General features: G+C 36.4%; 1 protein-coding gene across 2 annotated transcripts in view; it reads right to left on the bottom strand.

The window, feature by feature from the left end:
• cnksr1 (connector enhancer of kinase suppressor of Ras 1) overlaps positions 1–16,844 on the bottom strand; it is a 56,529-nt gene that overhangs the window by 27,367 nt on the left and 12,318 nt on the right. For both annotated transcript variants that reach the window (XM_056476966.1, XM_056476967.1), the window contains exons 5-6: positions 4,951–4,992; positions 2,368–2,487 (exon numbers count right to left, since the gene is read on the bottom strand). In XM_056476966.1, coding sequence (XP_056332941.1) covers positions 2,368–2,487; positions 4,951–4,992 — 162 coding nt within the window. The remainder of the gene's footprint in view (positions 1–2,367; positions 2,488–4,950; positions 4,993–16,844) is intronic.

The following is a 16,844-nucleotide window of genomic DNA, read 5'->3' as shown; positions in this document are numbered from 1 at the left end:
TGAAAGAAATCAAAATGCTTTGTTTCATTACTGATAGACAGCTTTCAAAGTGTTAAATAACTATCACAGGGTCTGACCAGTAAGATGAAAATCTAATCTTTCGTAGGGTTTATCAAGCAGCAAAACATAAACAAATCGGCATCCCTTCCGGTGCACCAAGTGCTCGAATTTACTTACTCCTTTCATTCAAACCCTCAAGTGGACTTTATTAGTGGACTAATGTAAGAAATAGTGAATGAGGGTATAGAGGGCAATTCCGGATAAAAAAAAAAATTCATTGGATTTACTACATTTCTTTCTGGTAAGTGGTTTTAAACAATTTATATGGGCTGAATTCAAACAAACAAATTAAGTTACATTAACATTACAAAATTTAATTTATTTGTTTAAATTCTGTGGATAAGTTGGCGGTTCATTCCGCTGTGGCGACCCCAGATTAATAAAGGGACTAAGCTGAAAAGAAAATGAATGAATGAATGAATATTTAAATTCAGCCCATATAAATTGTTTGCAACCAGTTGACAGGTCTCTAAGTGTTAAACCACAGGGTCTGACCAGGAAGTTGGAAATCTAATCCTTCTAAAGGATTTATCAAGCAGCAAAAGTTGAACATTACTAAATTCAATTTGCTTGTTTAAATTCAGCCCATTTTCGTTGTTTGCCATCACTTGCCTTATAAAAAGGCCATGAGCCTTAAAAAACAAACCAGAGTATAACTCATCTTATATGAACCAGTGGAAAATTAAACCAATTCTAAATGTCTTAATTGAATAATTTATCAGTCCACAGAATCCTTACTGAAGAGCTTCTCTTTGTGGAGTTGCTGATTGTTTGTGCTCAACACAGAGAAATGAAGAGCTTCACATAATTAAACTGTCTTTAAATAGCTGCACCCTTAGCAACATATTAGATTAATATAATACACAGTGCAAGGACTGTCTGGTTTGAAGTGTGTTTTGAAAAAGAGATACAGTGAGAGAGAGATACAAGAGAGAGAGAATGAAGATGGCTTTGTTTTATCTCCATCTGTCTTATATTTAAAAAAAACGATGGTTAGATGTTTTCCATTCGTAAAAAGGAGGACTCAATGAAACAGTACTAAAATATCCAAATGAATTATGAAGCTAGAAAGCCATTTGAACATTAAGTCTCAATTAGATGACAAGTAGCAAACACTAAATACAAGTGTAAACAGGATCTAAAATAGGGCTGCACAACATATCGTTTCAGCATGGATATCGCAATGTGCGAATCTGCAACAGTCACATCACAGGATATGCGATGTCAAATTGGAATTATAATTAACCAGAAAACACAGTTCAGAACATGCAGTTTGTGGAGTCGGTGGAAAGTTTAGCTATTATAATATGAAAGACTTTTCTTTGGATGTGTTTTCAAGGTCTGTGTGACTGAAAGATTTCAAGAGATGTTAAACCATTTGGACAAAGAAAAAATTATATAGTTTGCCCCTTTAATGAAGATGAATTGTGTTTAATTGTTTAATGCTCTAGAATACAGACTATCCAGAGTTATTTTACAATTGATTATTGAATTTCTATACTACAATACTGTTAAAGCCCAATGAAAATCATATAGTTTAATCATTCCAATCAATATAAAATAAGGAATTCTTTCTAAATAGAGTATTCTTGTTTATTTATTTTCATATCACAATATGAAAAAAGTCATTTCTTCCAGTATCGTGCAGTCCTAATCTAAAATGTTCTGAACATTTGACCACTTCCAATGTAACGGCAGCTATATCAGTATCAGCTGATAAATAGTTATTTTAATGTGATCATTATCAGCACAATGAGAAAAGAAATGACTGGCTGATAAATAGTGAATTATCTCCATAATTATTTTAGATTCATTTTTAGTTAGGCTCAAAACTGCATATGAAGATTTTCATTTATCTGTCTATATATAGTTTATTGGTGGATCAATACTGGTTTTAATGTTATAGTTCGTGAGCAGATAGGAAAATTACACTTGGCTAATAAATGATGGATTATGTCCATTTTCTTTTTTCAGAAAATGTATATCAATCAGTCATCTGTTGACCAATGGCCATTTTTAATGTTATCTTTATCAAGCCAATGAGAAATAACTTATGAGTTGCGAAATGGTTGATGAATTATGAATCATTTCCATATTTTATATTATTAAAGATCAGAATCAGAAAAAAACTAACTTCAAGTTTACTATTTATTAGCCTATACATTGCTTCCCAAATACAAAGAGTTATTGGTACATTACTACACACCAAACCATGATATTCATACTTCACAGTATTGCACCAATGTGGAGAAAATGACAAGTAGAAATAATAATGATTTATAAAGAAATTAAGTTATAAAAAATTACCACGTGATCTCCAGGTGAGGCTGGGACCAGGTCGACACTCTCCAGCTGTGCGGTGTGTGTAAGAAGTGGCAATGGACTGACAGTCAAAATCTCGTCACATACCGCTACCAACTGACGACACTGGAGAGAGAAAACACATCACTTGAGATGGAGCATGAAATTATGAAGGAAATCAGTGTAATCTTGAAGATGTCACACTTTATACTACTGTTACAATTTTGAGGTCAGTGGTGAGATTTTTGGGAGCTCTTTACTTTACAACATCCTTGTTTAACATGTTGCATGTACACTACCTGACAAAAGTCTTGTCGCCTATCCAGGTTTTAGGAGCAACAAATAATTTCTTGACTTCTAGTTGATCATTTGGTATCAGAAGTGGCTTATATGAAAGGCAAAGGTCTCTATATTAAGCTTATTTTACCAAAATAAAATATGATCATGCCTTGATTTTTAATTAATTAGGACAGTAAGGTCTGACTTTGCCTAGAAAAAAGTATTGTCCCTTAACAGAAATAATGTAAAGTATAGAATATAAAGTCATGGTGCAGTGGAAAAAGAATTAATATTGTGGATGACTCCCATGAGCTCGGAGGAATGCATCCATACATCTCTGCAATGACTCAAATAACTTATTAATAAAGTCATCTGGAATGGCAAAGTTCTTGCAGGACTCCCAGAGTTCACCAAGCTTTTTTGGATTCATCTTCATTGCCTCCTTCTTTATCTTACCCCAGACATGCTCAATAATGTTCATGTCTGGTGACTGGGCTGGCCGAAATATGAAAAGGAGTGCTATCCTGCTGAAAAAGTTGCCCTCTCCTGTGGTTTGTAATGTAATGGGCAGCACAAATGTTTTGCTACCTTAGGCTGTGGATGTTGCCATTAACTCTGCAGATCTCTTGTATTACCCCATACTGAATGTAACCCAAAACCATGAATTTTCCTTCACCAAAACTGACTGATTTCTGTGAGAATCTTGGATCCATGGGGGTTCCAATAGGTCTTCTGCAGTATTTGTGATGATTGGGATGCAGTTCAACAGATGATTCATCAACAAAATCTACCATCTGCCACTTTTCCAAATGATCAACTAGAAGTTATTATTTGTTGCTCTTACAACTGGATCGATGACAAGACTTTTTTTAGGTAGTGTACTTACTTTAGTAAGTGAACAAGAAAATGCTGCCTAATGATATGCAACTAACCAAAACCCAATACAAATACTAACTATATAGTAGGAACATATTGATATATGTAATAACATTATTCAGTACTTAAATACATCACTGACAAAGAGACAGTAAAACAGTGTAACAAAACAACAACAATACTTTTATTCATAAGGACACGTCAAATTGAAAAATAGTGACTTACAAGGATAACAAGTCATTATAAAAGATTCAAGTAAACTTGGACAATTTACACCAAGTAAACTTGTATCATTAATATTTTAGTATCGAGTAAGTTAAAATTGGTTTATAGTAATTTAGTTATTTTTTGTCACTTATATTAATTTTTCATATTAATAATAAGTATAAATCATAGAATTTTTTAAATAAAATTTTCTAAAGTAATCTTCCAGATACAACACAAGTTTGTCAACAATATACACTCACGGCCACTTTATTAGGTCCACCTGTCCAACTGCTCGTTAACACAAATTTCCAATAAGCCAATCACAAGGCAGCAATTCAATGCTTTTAGGCATGTAAACATGGTCAAGACGATCTGCTGTAGTTCAAACAGAGCATCAGGATGGGAAAGAAAGGTGATTTAAGTGACTTTGAATGTGACGTGGTTGTTGGTGCCAGATGAGCTGGTCTGAGTATTTCAGAAACTGCTGATCTACTGGGATGGTGGTGGTGTAATGGTATGGGGGATATTCTCTTGGCACACTTTGAGCCCACTAGTACCAATTGAGCATCGAGTCAACACCACAACCTACCTGAGTATTGTTGCTGACCATGGCCATCCCTTTATGACCACAGTGTACCCATTTTCTGATGGCTACTTCCAGCAGGATAACACGACATGTCATAAAGTGCAAATCACCTCTGTCTGTTTTTTTGAACATGACAATGAGCTTGCTGGATTCAAATGGCCTACACCGTCACCAGATCTCAATCCAATACAGCACCTTTGGGATGTGGTGGAATGGGAGATTCACATCATGGATGTGCAGCAATTGCGTGATGCCATCATGTCATTATGGACCAAAATCTCTGAGGAATATTTCCAGTACCTTGTTGAATCTTTGCCACGAAGGATTAAGGCTGTTATAAAGGCAAAAGAGGGTCCAACCCAGTATCAGTAAGGTGTACCTAATAAAGTGGCCGGTGAGTGTATCTGACTCTTGTTTAGGAATTTAAACACATTTTCTTCAACTTCACAATGCTTTAAATACTTAAAGTGCTACAACAGAAAATATAAACTGTACACTTACTTTAACAACCTCTTTCATTGTAAACTATTGTAAACTCACTCCACAAATCAGACATGCTGCATTTCACTGAAAATTATCTTTGGAATGGTAGTATTAAATAAAAAAATCAAGAGTCATGGAAAAGGTAAGAGTGAACTTACTATGGATATGATGTCCTTCTCCTTTTCAAACACAGCGGTTTCCTACAGGGAAGAGAGAACAAGAAAGGAGAATTTTACTAAAAATGCAAGCGCTTCCTCCACCCACTGAGTTTCTGGATCCATACACACTCACTCCTGCGCTCATTCACATCCTTCAGCCCTCTCAATGAAACATTTCCTTAATCTGACGCACCGCCAACAACCCTTAACAACACCTACAGTAAGAACAAGATTACACACACACACTCATACACACTCATGCGTGATGACTGGAACATGCAGATCATAGTCTAATTACAGGATTAGGTCGGCCGGTGAGGATCAGTGGCAGCAGAAAGTGTTTCAACCAGATTTACTCATGAGCCAAATCTTATGTAACATCCCTAAAGATAAACACTGAATCCCAGACCACCAACAGACTCACTTCAGCCAACAATACACACACAGCACTGGGCCATGAAGTTCAGTATATAAAAAACAAACCAAAACAAATAAAGGTTTGTATCCAGCCTCAGATCTGTTTGAATGAATTGAATGGATTCATCGTCGACCCATCTGAGTCACAGAAGTGTGTATTTATGGACGCAGGTGTGTGAGAGAGAGGATATGACATGACACGCGGTGCAAGTATTTCGTGGGAGGTGTGTATGTTTGTTCATCTGTATGTGCATGTGTGTATGTGTGTGTGACACTGACAGCTCTCTTCTCATTACATCAGTCAGGTGTGTCACTTCCCCTTCTGACAGAAACATGAACAGTTGGTACACAAATTTCATTTGAACTCCTTCATTTCCATTGGTTTGAATAAATAAATAAAGGTGGACTTCAGATTTAAAACAAAATGTCTGCGTCCAAAAGCTAGAAAGACATCAAGGCACGTCTCAATGCATTGGAAGGCAGCATAGATGAGTCCTTTATTACCTTCGAAAATCCACAATCAACAATAACGTCTCAAAACCCCACTTGGGCATCTATAGCGTGTAAATGTATGTTTTTGACCAATGTTTTCCACTTTTGATAGCATTTCTTGTGAGAAATTAGTATTGTAGTAAGGAAATGTTCCCTTTGGCAACACCAAAGAACTTTTGTACTACTTGCACTGTACACCACGCTGTTGTCATAACTTGAGTTATAACTTGACATTACTTAAAATACCAAGTTTTGGCATCAAAACTTAAACAGGTGTGTTTAACTTACTCATTAGGCAGCAAAAAAGCGTTTAATTAATATTTTAATTTCTTTAAACGATTCACCATGTCTCTTAAAATGATTGGTTGCGCTTGAAGTTCTGCTTTGACAGCCGCGCTGATTGTTCGATACTGTATGTTATATGACACAAGGTGGTCATTTTGCTTGTGATGCTGAATTTTGCTAAAGCGCAGCAGGACAGAGGCAATACCTGAACCCATCTGATGAAAGAGAAAAGTCAAATTAGTAAGTAGATATTTACATGCTTATATACATTTTTCTTAGTTTATATACACGCAGGGGCAACATGGTGGCTCACTGGTTAGGGATGTCACCTCACAGCAAGATGGTTGCTGGTTCGAGCCCTGGCTGGGTTAGTTGGCATTTCTGTGTGGAGTTTGCATGTTCTCCCTGTGTTAACGTGGGTTTCTTCTGTGTGCTCCAGTTTCCCCAACAATTCCAAAGACATGCGCTATAGGTGAATTGGGTAAGCTAAATTGTTCATAGCGTATGTGTGCATGTCCTGGTCCTCAAGGTTGGGGGTTGAGCGTTGGGCTAACAACCCACCTTGTAAAAAAAAAATTAGATGTTAAAAAACACTAATATGGTTAAACTACAGTTGGGCAACATTCTCAATAGCCCCTAAAAAAAGAAAATAATAAATCTCTCTCTCTCTCTGTATATATATATATATATATATATATATATATATATATATATATATATATATATATATATATATATATATATATATATATATATATATATATATATATATATACACCTTAAAACTATTTGTGAGTGTGAGTAAATGATGAGGAAATTTCCATTTTTGGATGAACACAGCCATTTAAATGACACTTTAAATGAGAGCGATGATCTGCTTTGTTCAAGGTGAGTGGATAAACATATGCTTGTGCTGCCAAACAGGTCTTTATGCACAAGTGCTTGCAAGTAAGATGCTAAAAGTGGGTGGAATGACAGGATCTGAATCTTTTTATAGGTGATTTGCTTATAACTGACTAGAGTGCCGGATCCTCATCTTTCATAATAAATGCTATCTTTATCACAAAATGATATAAACAGAAAATATCTGAATCTGAACTACATAGATATTAGGAAAATGGACCATTGTATTTTTAGACACATCTGCTACCACCTGAGTATTGAGTATTTCGTGACTTTATTTTTTTTGAGACAATTCAGACATGAAATAAAAATTTGATTTTTTTATACATGAAAAAAAATCTATTTGTGAATGATTCATACATGCATTTCATCATAGATAATTACACTAGATATCGCATAAGGACCCTGAGCATGCGTCAATAGCGCTGCCACATTTGTATAGTGCTCCCAGGACAAAAGTCATTCAACCACACTAGTCAAGACTAAAGCCAATGTAAAGATGCTGGACTTTAGCGATGTGTACGGGTGTAGTAACGAGCAAACAAAGGAAACAAAGCACAAAGGCAGAACATTTCATAGGAAAGATTTAGCTATTTACGTATTTGTTTGTTACGAACTTTTGTGCCAAACAAGTACTGATGATAATAGTGTTACTGCACTGACCATAAGTCAAAGTAGCACCAACTCACACTAAATACTAGTCTTATGCTGGTTTTGTTGAATAAAATCAGCAAACAATGTGACTGAAACATGACAACGAAATGCTATGGTGCTTGAAACTTGTATTCACCTGAAACTTGTGGATTCATACACAAATGAATCGCTCCCTCCGTTAGAATGAGAAGTGAAAGCAGGAGGGGGGCTGTTTCAGGACACAGATTAGATCAAATTTAACAGGGAGGGAGGATGATACATTTCCATGCCTACAAACACACACTCTTGGTCGGCAATGCCTGTGCAGTCACTTATCCATCAATATAGAAAAATGATCTAAAATTATAATTTTTGTAATTCAAAAAAATATTTGCATACTGACCCTCGGGAAAACTCCCGATCATAGATATATGTACATATGTCTATATATATCTGGCTCTGGATGGCCAGTCCTCCACTGCACCTTGGCCCCGCATTCATTTTAAAGGAGCGCTACCCTGTACCAAAATGACGGCCCTATTCACGCATTCCTTTCAATAGACAACAACAGCGTAGGAAACATCTAATGTAAATACCAATGCCATTTCATCAGTACTACTAACTGCTAGTGTTTAATTGATAGGTGTGAGTATCCTATCAATTAGAGATTATAAAAAGATTTGACATTTTTAGATTATAAAATGTATCTATATTCATGCTACAAGGACTTAGATACTAGCATACTAGTAGATAAAGGTTAAAATGACTTGCCAGATTACTACAAACAGATTGGTGTGATTGGACCAAAAATAATCATTTTCAAATAAACAAAACTGGCCATAGTGCATGAGTGTGTGTGTGAATGAGTGTATAGGTGTTTCCCTGCACTGGGTGTTCACGAGTTAGGGTACTCTCAATGCTGGGAGGGCTTCGGCTGCGTAAAACATATGCCAGATTAATTGGCGGTTCATTCTGCTTTGCTGACCCCTAATAAATCAGGTAATAAGCCAAAGGTAAATTAATAATTGAATTATCATTTTTAAAGCTGTAAACTCTTCACTATAAATTTACAACCAAACAATTTAATCAAAATTGTTTGCAGTATTTTTCTGGAAAAACACTTTATAAACCACATAAATGCAGCAAATAACTAAATTGCCATTTCAACATTTTTCATAAAATTTATATTTAGACATTAAAAAATTGTATTTTAACAATATTACAACAATAAAAACAATCTTTGTCAAACTTTATCATTTCAGCCGATTTGAATGTTGAATGGGTGTTATCAGTTGATAGATATGAGCTAGTAGGGGCCTTCTGTGCCTATTGGTAGGCGCAGAAGGCTATTATCATCCATACACGTGGTTAAGCGGCAATAGATGACACACGGCTGCAGCTGGAAGTTCACGAGAACAATTTAGATAATTTATTAAATTTCCCATTAATTGTATTTTATTAACGTTTACCCCTACCCCAACCCTAAACCCAACCATCACAGATCTGGATTCTTTTATATTAGTATAGCTGATTAACCATGTTGATGGATGATGACAGCCTTTTGAGCCTACCAGTAGGCGCAGAAGGTCCCTACTGGCCCATATCAATCAGATGATAACAGGGGTATCAAAATTAATTGTTCCTTCAATGCACCGTGATGCAGACGCGGGGAATACGGTATTGGTTCAGTAATAGATCATAACTGGTTATTACATACTGACGTCATTTATCTCATATGCTCTATATTGCACTTACTATGGCTAGAGAGGCGAACAAGAGTAATTAAAACGCTCCAACTACTTAAAAACTCAGAAACTGTGCACAATTCACTGAGTGTGTGTTTGCTGGACAGCAAATATATTTGATATATTCAAATATACCAGATATCATACATCTGCCTGCTTGTATTAAAGGACAAAGTGTATTACAAGTAGTATATAAATGAAGAGTTCAGATGCAAAAAGTGCCATCTGATATTTCCATTGAAAATGAAAATTTTTCGCAACCTCCTTTGTTTATGTTGAGATATTTCACTTTAAAGAATAGGAAAAGGACTTATTCTTTGCCATAAAAGTGATATTACTGAACATACACACAGGAGCCAGACAAGAATGCTAACTCTTTATACATTTTAATACAAGAATTGCTGTGCTGTGAAGTAAAATATAAAATTGTTTACGGATGCATCAATGCACCATGATGAACTGAGATATCGAATTGAACAGAATCGATGGCATGATAATCGTAACCAAACTGAACCATAAGAACTGTAGGTTCAATCCTCAAGCTGATAACACCGATTAAATTGATCATTTTATAACATCTGCTTGTTAAGTATGACGTCACACGAAGTCGCTTCCAGGTCCAAGTACTCTATCAAACTGTATGGGGAGACTCAAGAAATGTAATAATAAACGTTTACAAAGCTTTCGAAAATCACGATCGCAATATATGTAGCCATGCCTAATATCTGATGGCCAGAAAGTGATAAATCTTTTATAAATAGTTTTTAAATATTGACGCCTGTGATTCAAGAGCAAGTACAGAGACTGTCATGTACACTATGATTTTATATGAAATTCACTTTAATGTGTGATATGACTAAAAGTGGTCATAAACAAATAGTTTCTCAATTCAAATGAGTAGCGGTTTGGTCCCGGAAACAGTATTTCATGTCACCACTTAACAAGCGGATTATAAGTGTCATGTGTGTATATGACTGCACATTTTCTCTACTCTGGATGCATAATTAGTTAAGCATTTGTCTGAAGGGTGGACTTGCAACATTATACTATTATCTGGTATTATTACATAATCAGTGACATAAGATTTTCTTGAAATGAAATAATCATAATCATTTATCGAAATTGTTTCAGAGGCATTTCTGAGACGCACAGCACAAAAACCAGCTTTGCCCTTTTCAATTAAATCGATCTTTTGATATTTTCCTGTGCATTGCTTTGCCCTATTTGTCTTGCTATGCAGAGCAGAGTAAATATATACTGGATGCAAAACTACAAGTGAAAAGGAGAGACAGACACCTGATATTCATTTTCTCTCCAGTCCTGCTGTTTTTCTGTCATTCAGCTCTACTGAAGCTGATGTCCACACAAAGCGGCTCCATTCAGCTCAAAAGCTTTTACCTTGTTATCTTCTAAAGCTCCTCGTTTCACACTGATAATAATCATTAACTCTGTTTTGAGCACTGCAGAAAGAGAGTGAGTGATAAAGCACAGGTCAGGTGTTGTCTCTCTCTCTCTATACCTTCCTCTCCTTTTCTTTTCTGGTGATTTACTGGCATGGCAAATGACTGAAGTTGCAGCTGCATACAATGACAAACTCAGAGCAAAACAAATGATATAAATGCTGCAGTCTCTAGGCAGAGTCGATCAGGAGAATCAGTTACGGGTAACAGACCAGGAGACCTGATGATACTAAAAAAAGATCGGTCTTTCATCCAGCATGGATCCATTTACACCCCTCAAAACAACATGCATGCTTGTTTCCTCTCATGATAGGAGCTTTCCATTGACTTCTATTGTTTTTTTCCATAGTGATCTCATCAAATATTTTTTGCTGCAGCCATTTATGTGGTTTGAAATGTATTTTCCAGAGGAAGACAGCAAAAAATGTGTGTTAAATGTTGGTTGTGGGGTGACACGGTGGCTCAGTGGTGAGCACTGTCGCCTCGTAGCAAGAAGATCGCTGCTTCAAGTACCAGCTGGACCAGTTGGTATTACTGTGTGGAGTTTGCATGTTCTCCCCATATTTGCATGAGTTTACCTCTGGGTGCTCTGGTTTCCCCCACAGTCCAAAGATATGTGCTATAGGTGAATTAGATTAACTAAATTGGCCATAGTGTGAGAATGTGAGAGTGTATGTGTGTTTCCCAGTACTGGGTTGCGGCTGGAAGATAAGCTAATAGGACATTATTTGTAACACCGTACCTTTTTTTCTGAGAATGTGAAATTTAAAAAAAATCTTTTTCACTATGAAAATGTTTATTTCCGCATAATTCCTTCATGTTGTCCCAACACAAATCTTTTAACTTAACTTAGTCGTTTTACAAATTTAAGTGGACTCAAAATAAATCATTTAAGCTGTCCCAAATAAAATTCAAGAATTGTGTTGATTCAGCTCATTTTAAATAAGTAGTTTGAACAAGCAGCAAAAATTATATATATTTTTTTTAAATGTTGGCTTATCCTGTAGTTTGAATATGTCAGAATCTTCAAAATATGCATTTACTAGACATTTGCACAGTAAAAACTTTAAAAAATGTACTTAATAAGAGAGTAAACTGGTTGTAACTTGGAACTCTTAAATTGATTTAACTTAATTCCATTTTCTTTTCAGCTTAGTCCCTTTATTAATCTGGGGTTGCCACAGCGGAATGAACCACCAACTTATCCAGCATATGTGTTACGCAGTGAATGCCCTTCCAGCTGCAACCCATCACTGGGAAACATCCATACACACTCGTTCACATTCATACACTACGGACAATCTAGCTTACCCAATTCACCTATACCACATGTTTTTGAGTGCCCTATATTGGTCAAGGAAAGCCGAACAGGTTTGGAACAACTTGAGCATGAGTAAATGACAGAATTTGAACTATGCCTTTGCTCTGAGGAACTCTACAGAAGAGCCAACTTCTAAAATTCCACAACACACACTGTTAATTAAACAAAACCGCCATTTCCACTCCATTCAAACCTGTAAATACTGCACTAAACATTTCTAAGGCAACTTCAGTCATGAACTTCAAGGGGAAAGTGCATTCAAGGTAAAAAAGATAAAAAACAAGCACACGCAGAAACTCTCTCTGATCGACATGACCTTTTCTCTTTAATCCACTGATGTGTTATTTTAGTACAGTGTGTGTGTGTGTGTGTGTGTGTGTGTGTGTGTGTGTGTATAAATCTCATTTTGCCCTCTCTCTCCTACTCTCCACCTCTTATCTCACATTTAATTAATCTATCTTTCACTCCCTCACCTCTCCTTCTTTTAAAGTTCATTACTCCGCTCTATCTCACTCTCTTTCTCAATACAGACATCAGCTGACTGCTAATTATTCCACACTCCCCAAGGCAGCGCTGCCAATAAAGACAAACACATCAAAACATGCTCAGACGCAATTATATCTCTGATCATAATAGTTTCCTTTCATATCTGAGCTGACCCTGGAGACACTGAATATCTGTTCATCACACAGCCACCAGAGAGAATGAATCAATCACTATATTGTATGACACAGAACCTACTGGACAGAAAGATTTGCTTGACATGATGACCTTTGACTTCAGGTGACGTGGTTTCTGTGAAGAGTCAGAGGCCCATCTGTGTCCTAACACCTGTTTTAATGCTGCTTCAAATGTCAAAACTCATTAGAACATGAGCAGAATCAACTCTGTACACTGAAACACTTTAGAAATGCTTTAAATTATACCGTAATTGTTAATCAATAGATAGTTGAATGGTCTGAACTAGAAGCTCATATGGAAGAGTTGAAGAAATTATGTATATTTTTCTATCTTTCTAATTTCGTAACTACTTACTTAGACACATAACAATTCAAAAGTTTGGGCTCAGAAGTTTTTAACAATTTTATTTGAGAAATGATGCAACAAATTGATTATAGTATCTTTAATAACATTTATACATGTATAGTATAAATGCTATAGCTCTCTGCAACTCTCACATGGTCACCCACTGAAGCTGGTCAGTACCTGTATGGGAGACCACATGGGAAAGCTAGGTTGCTGCCGGAAGTGGTGTTAGTGAGGCCAGCAGGGGCCACTCAACCTGCAGTCTGTGTTAGCCTAATGCCCCAATATATTGATGGAGACTCTATATTGCTAAGTGAGCGCCAAAGTGTAGGGGTTTAAACCCCCATTCTGGCCAAATTTGCCCACTGGTTTCCTAACTATCCCCATATCATAACTGGCTTCATCACTCTGTCTCCTCTCCACCAATCAGCTGATGTGTGGTGTGCGGTCTATATGGCTGCCATTGCGTCATCCAGGTAGATTCTGCACACTGTTGGTGGATGAGGAGACCCCCCCTCCCCCCAAAAAATATGTAAGGCGCTTTGAGTGTCCGGAAAAGCGCTATATAAATGTAATGAAGCATATATTTAATATTATTATTATTATTATTATTATTATTATTATTATTATTATTATTATTCATTCATTTTCTTTTCAGCTTAGTCTCTTTACTCATCAGGAGTCGCCACAGTTTGGCAACTTAAGTTTGCAACTTATTAATAAGTTTGGCAACTTATTCAGCATATGTTTTACATAGTGAATGCCCTTCATGCCGCAACCCAACACTGGGAAACACCCCTGCATTCACACACATACACTACAGCCAATTTAGCTTATTCAATTTACCTGTATCGTATGTTTTTGCCAACACGGGGAGAACATGCAAACGCCATACAGAAATATCAACTGACCCAGCTTGGGCTCAGGACTCGACCTTCTTGCTGTGAGATGATCGTGCTACTCACTGTGCCACCGTGCTACCTATTATTATTATTATTATTATTATTATTATTATTATTATTATTATACATATTTTTTATTATTTTTTTTCAGAGGATTTAGATTTGAAATAAATGCTGTTCTTACTGAGAGTTCTGATATAAATGTTAAACATTTTCCACAAAAATATGAACCTATTAAGTTTCAACCTTGAAAATAATATTGAAATTTTTCTTAAGCACCAAAAGAGAATAATAGAATAATTTATAAAAAAAGATACTGTGACACTGAAGACTAGAGCAATTCATGCTTAAAATGCAGCTTACTATTACAGGAAAAATAATACATTTTAAAATATACCAAAATATATAAGTTTATTTTAAATTAAAATAAAATCTTTTAGTCTTTTCTTTCAAAAATTGGTTTTAATCTTTAAAATCCTAAACTTTTGAACAGGTGTATATAAAATGAGTATTTTCACTGTTGCTCACAGACTTTTGGACCCAACTGTGTGTATGCATGATTATGTAAGGACTGGTGATCCAGAACACTTCTCAGTTTAGAAATTAACTCTCCTTTTACAGTTTTTTTTACATTTACAAATTCCTTACTGCTTCATACACAAGAATGCATTAGCATATAATGCACACAGAGTTCTGTTTGTAGCATAAACAGGAAGCATAAAAACAATGCACTTAAATTTAAAAAAGATGCCATCAGCTTTAGGAAACTCATTGACAAAACAGCGCAGGAGAGAAAACAACTCCTTAGTGATTTACAGTGTGTGCTTGTGTGTGACAAAAATGAACTGATAGGAACAAGTGTCAACATTTAGTGTGCGCATTGTTTCTCCACTCACACACACACAAACTAAGCCTCTTTCTCATTTCCACACTTTCCTTCCCCTCTTTTGCAATGCTATTTGCTCTGAGAGTGGAGACTGAGTCACATCAGCAACGATTCAAACACTTGAATGCTATTTTCCTCTATGAGCACACAAACAGCCCAGAAAAGTCCTTGAAACTTTATGGCAACAAGTACATCTGCAAGAAATATGCAGCAAATGGTTCAGATGCCTTTCGAATGATAAAGCAAACAGACTTCTTGAAATAGATGCTATCTTCAACAACACCACGAGTGAGTCAACATGTTTTTTTCATTAGCTACACACATATTAGTTTCAGAATTAAAAAGAATTTTAAAAACTAGTTTAAGAGTGCTGTTAAACTTGAGAATCTTTCTTTATCAAAATATATCAAATGAATTAATGGTAAATAGACAAAAAAGTAATAATCATTAGAGCATGAACTAACCTTTCTGGTTCGAGTACAGATGAAGTTACTCTTCTGATGAACTGAATATTATGTGACCTTCTCTACTGTCTGCTTACCACAGGTGATTAACACACGGCCAAAACATTACTCACTTCTTATATTCTGACTCTAAATGTCCCTCCCCTTTTCTCTCTCTCTCTCTCTCTCTCTCGCTCTCTTTCGGACAGTCTAAGCACTTGAGTCCTGTGAATATGCGTAATTTTTTTATTTATCAGACAGTGCAAGCAAACAATCAAAACATTTACTGGACAACATGCAACATTTACCTGACAATGATTTAGGTGAGCAAGATGCACCAATAATAGCACTGACAGATGGCATGGTGTCACCAACTCAGACCCAATCATTCCCCTCACTGGCCAGCAGAGGTCTCTCTCACCGGACTATTAGCACTACATCCCCCAGAAGCCCCGTATCTGTCACTGATTGCGCTGCACCTGACTCTCATCACACACACACACACACATATAGCAGCATGCACTTCATTGCGAAGTCTTGTTTGCCCAGTCAACATTACCGAGCTTTATTCCCTTGTACTCCGTTTGATCTCCTGTTGCTGACCCGGACTGCTCTCGACCTTGTTTTCCTCGCTGCCTGTCCCGACCCTCTGCCTTCCGCTCCTTGCCAGCCCGGACCTATGCCTGTTTCCCCGACCAACGAGTGTTTACTGGCTGCCTTTCGACTTATGCCTGTTATTCATGTGAGTGTCTCAAACAGCGCTTGTTGGTTGTTTCCGATTCAACTGTGTTTAATAAATACACTGCAGATGGATCCCTCTATGTCAGCCTCCTCGCTACACATGGATTGGTGTAAAATCAGCAGAATGTCTTTTTAAAGCAAATTCATGCAGCCTTGGAGGGACACTTGTTCCCAAAAAAATTATTTAGTCAAATATGTGCCATTCTGCTCTATTTGTAGTTTTAGGATTGTAAAAAGTGTTTTTGAAAGTTAAATGTTTTGGCTGCTCTTTGTAAGCAGACTCGACACCAACATTAAAACAACTTGAGATGGCCAATCAAATCAAAAAAGTCTGGCTTTATTGTTCACAAAGTCACCAAACATATCCTGCGGCATAAACATTCAGGGGTCTTTTTTAACGATCTAGGCACAAAGTCTAAAGCACATGGCGCAAAATCATTAAGGGCGAGTCCGAATCCACTTTTGCTATTTTAAGTAGGCATGCACCGTTACCAATTTTTTGTAATCAGTCTGATCCTGATACTAAATTCTGAGTATCGACTGGTACAGATGCGTTCCTGTTACTGTGTCGTATTTTTTATATATTTTTTTCTATATTAGGTTAAATAATCTTCTGTTAACGACAATCCATATTGCACCT

Source organism: Danio aesculapii, chromosome 17 (genome assembly GCF_903798145.1).
Source record: "Danio aesculapii chromosome 17, fDanAes4.1, whole genome shotgun sequence".
Lineage (NCBI taxonomy): Eukaryota > Metazoa > Chordata > Actinopteri > Cypriniformes > Danionidae > Danio > Danio aesculapii.
This window is presented reverse-complemented; position numbering and strand designations above follow the sequence as displayed.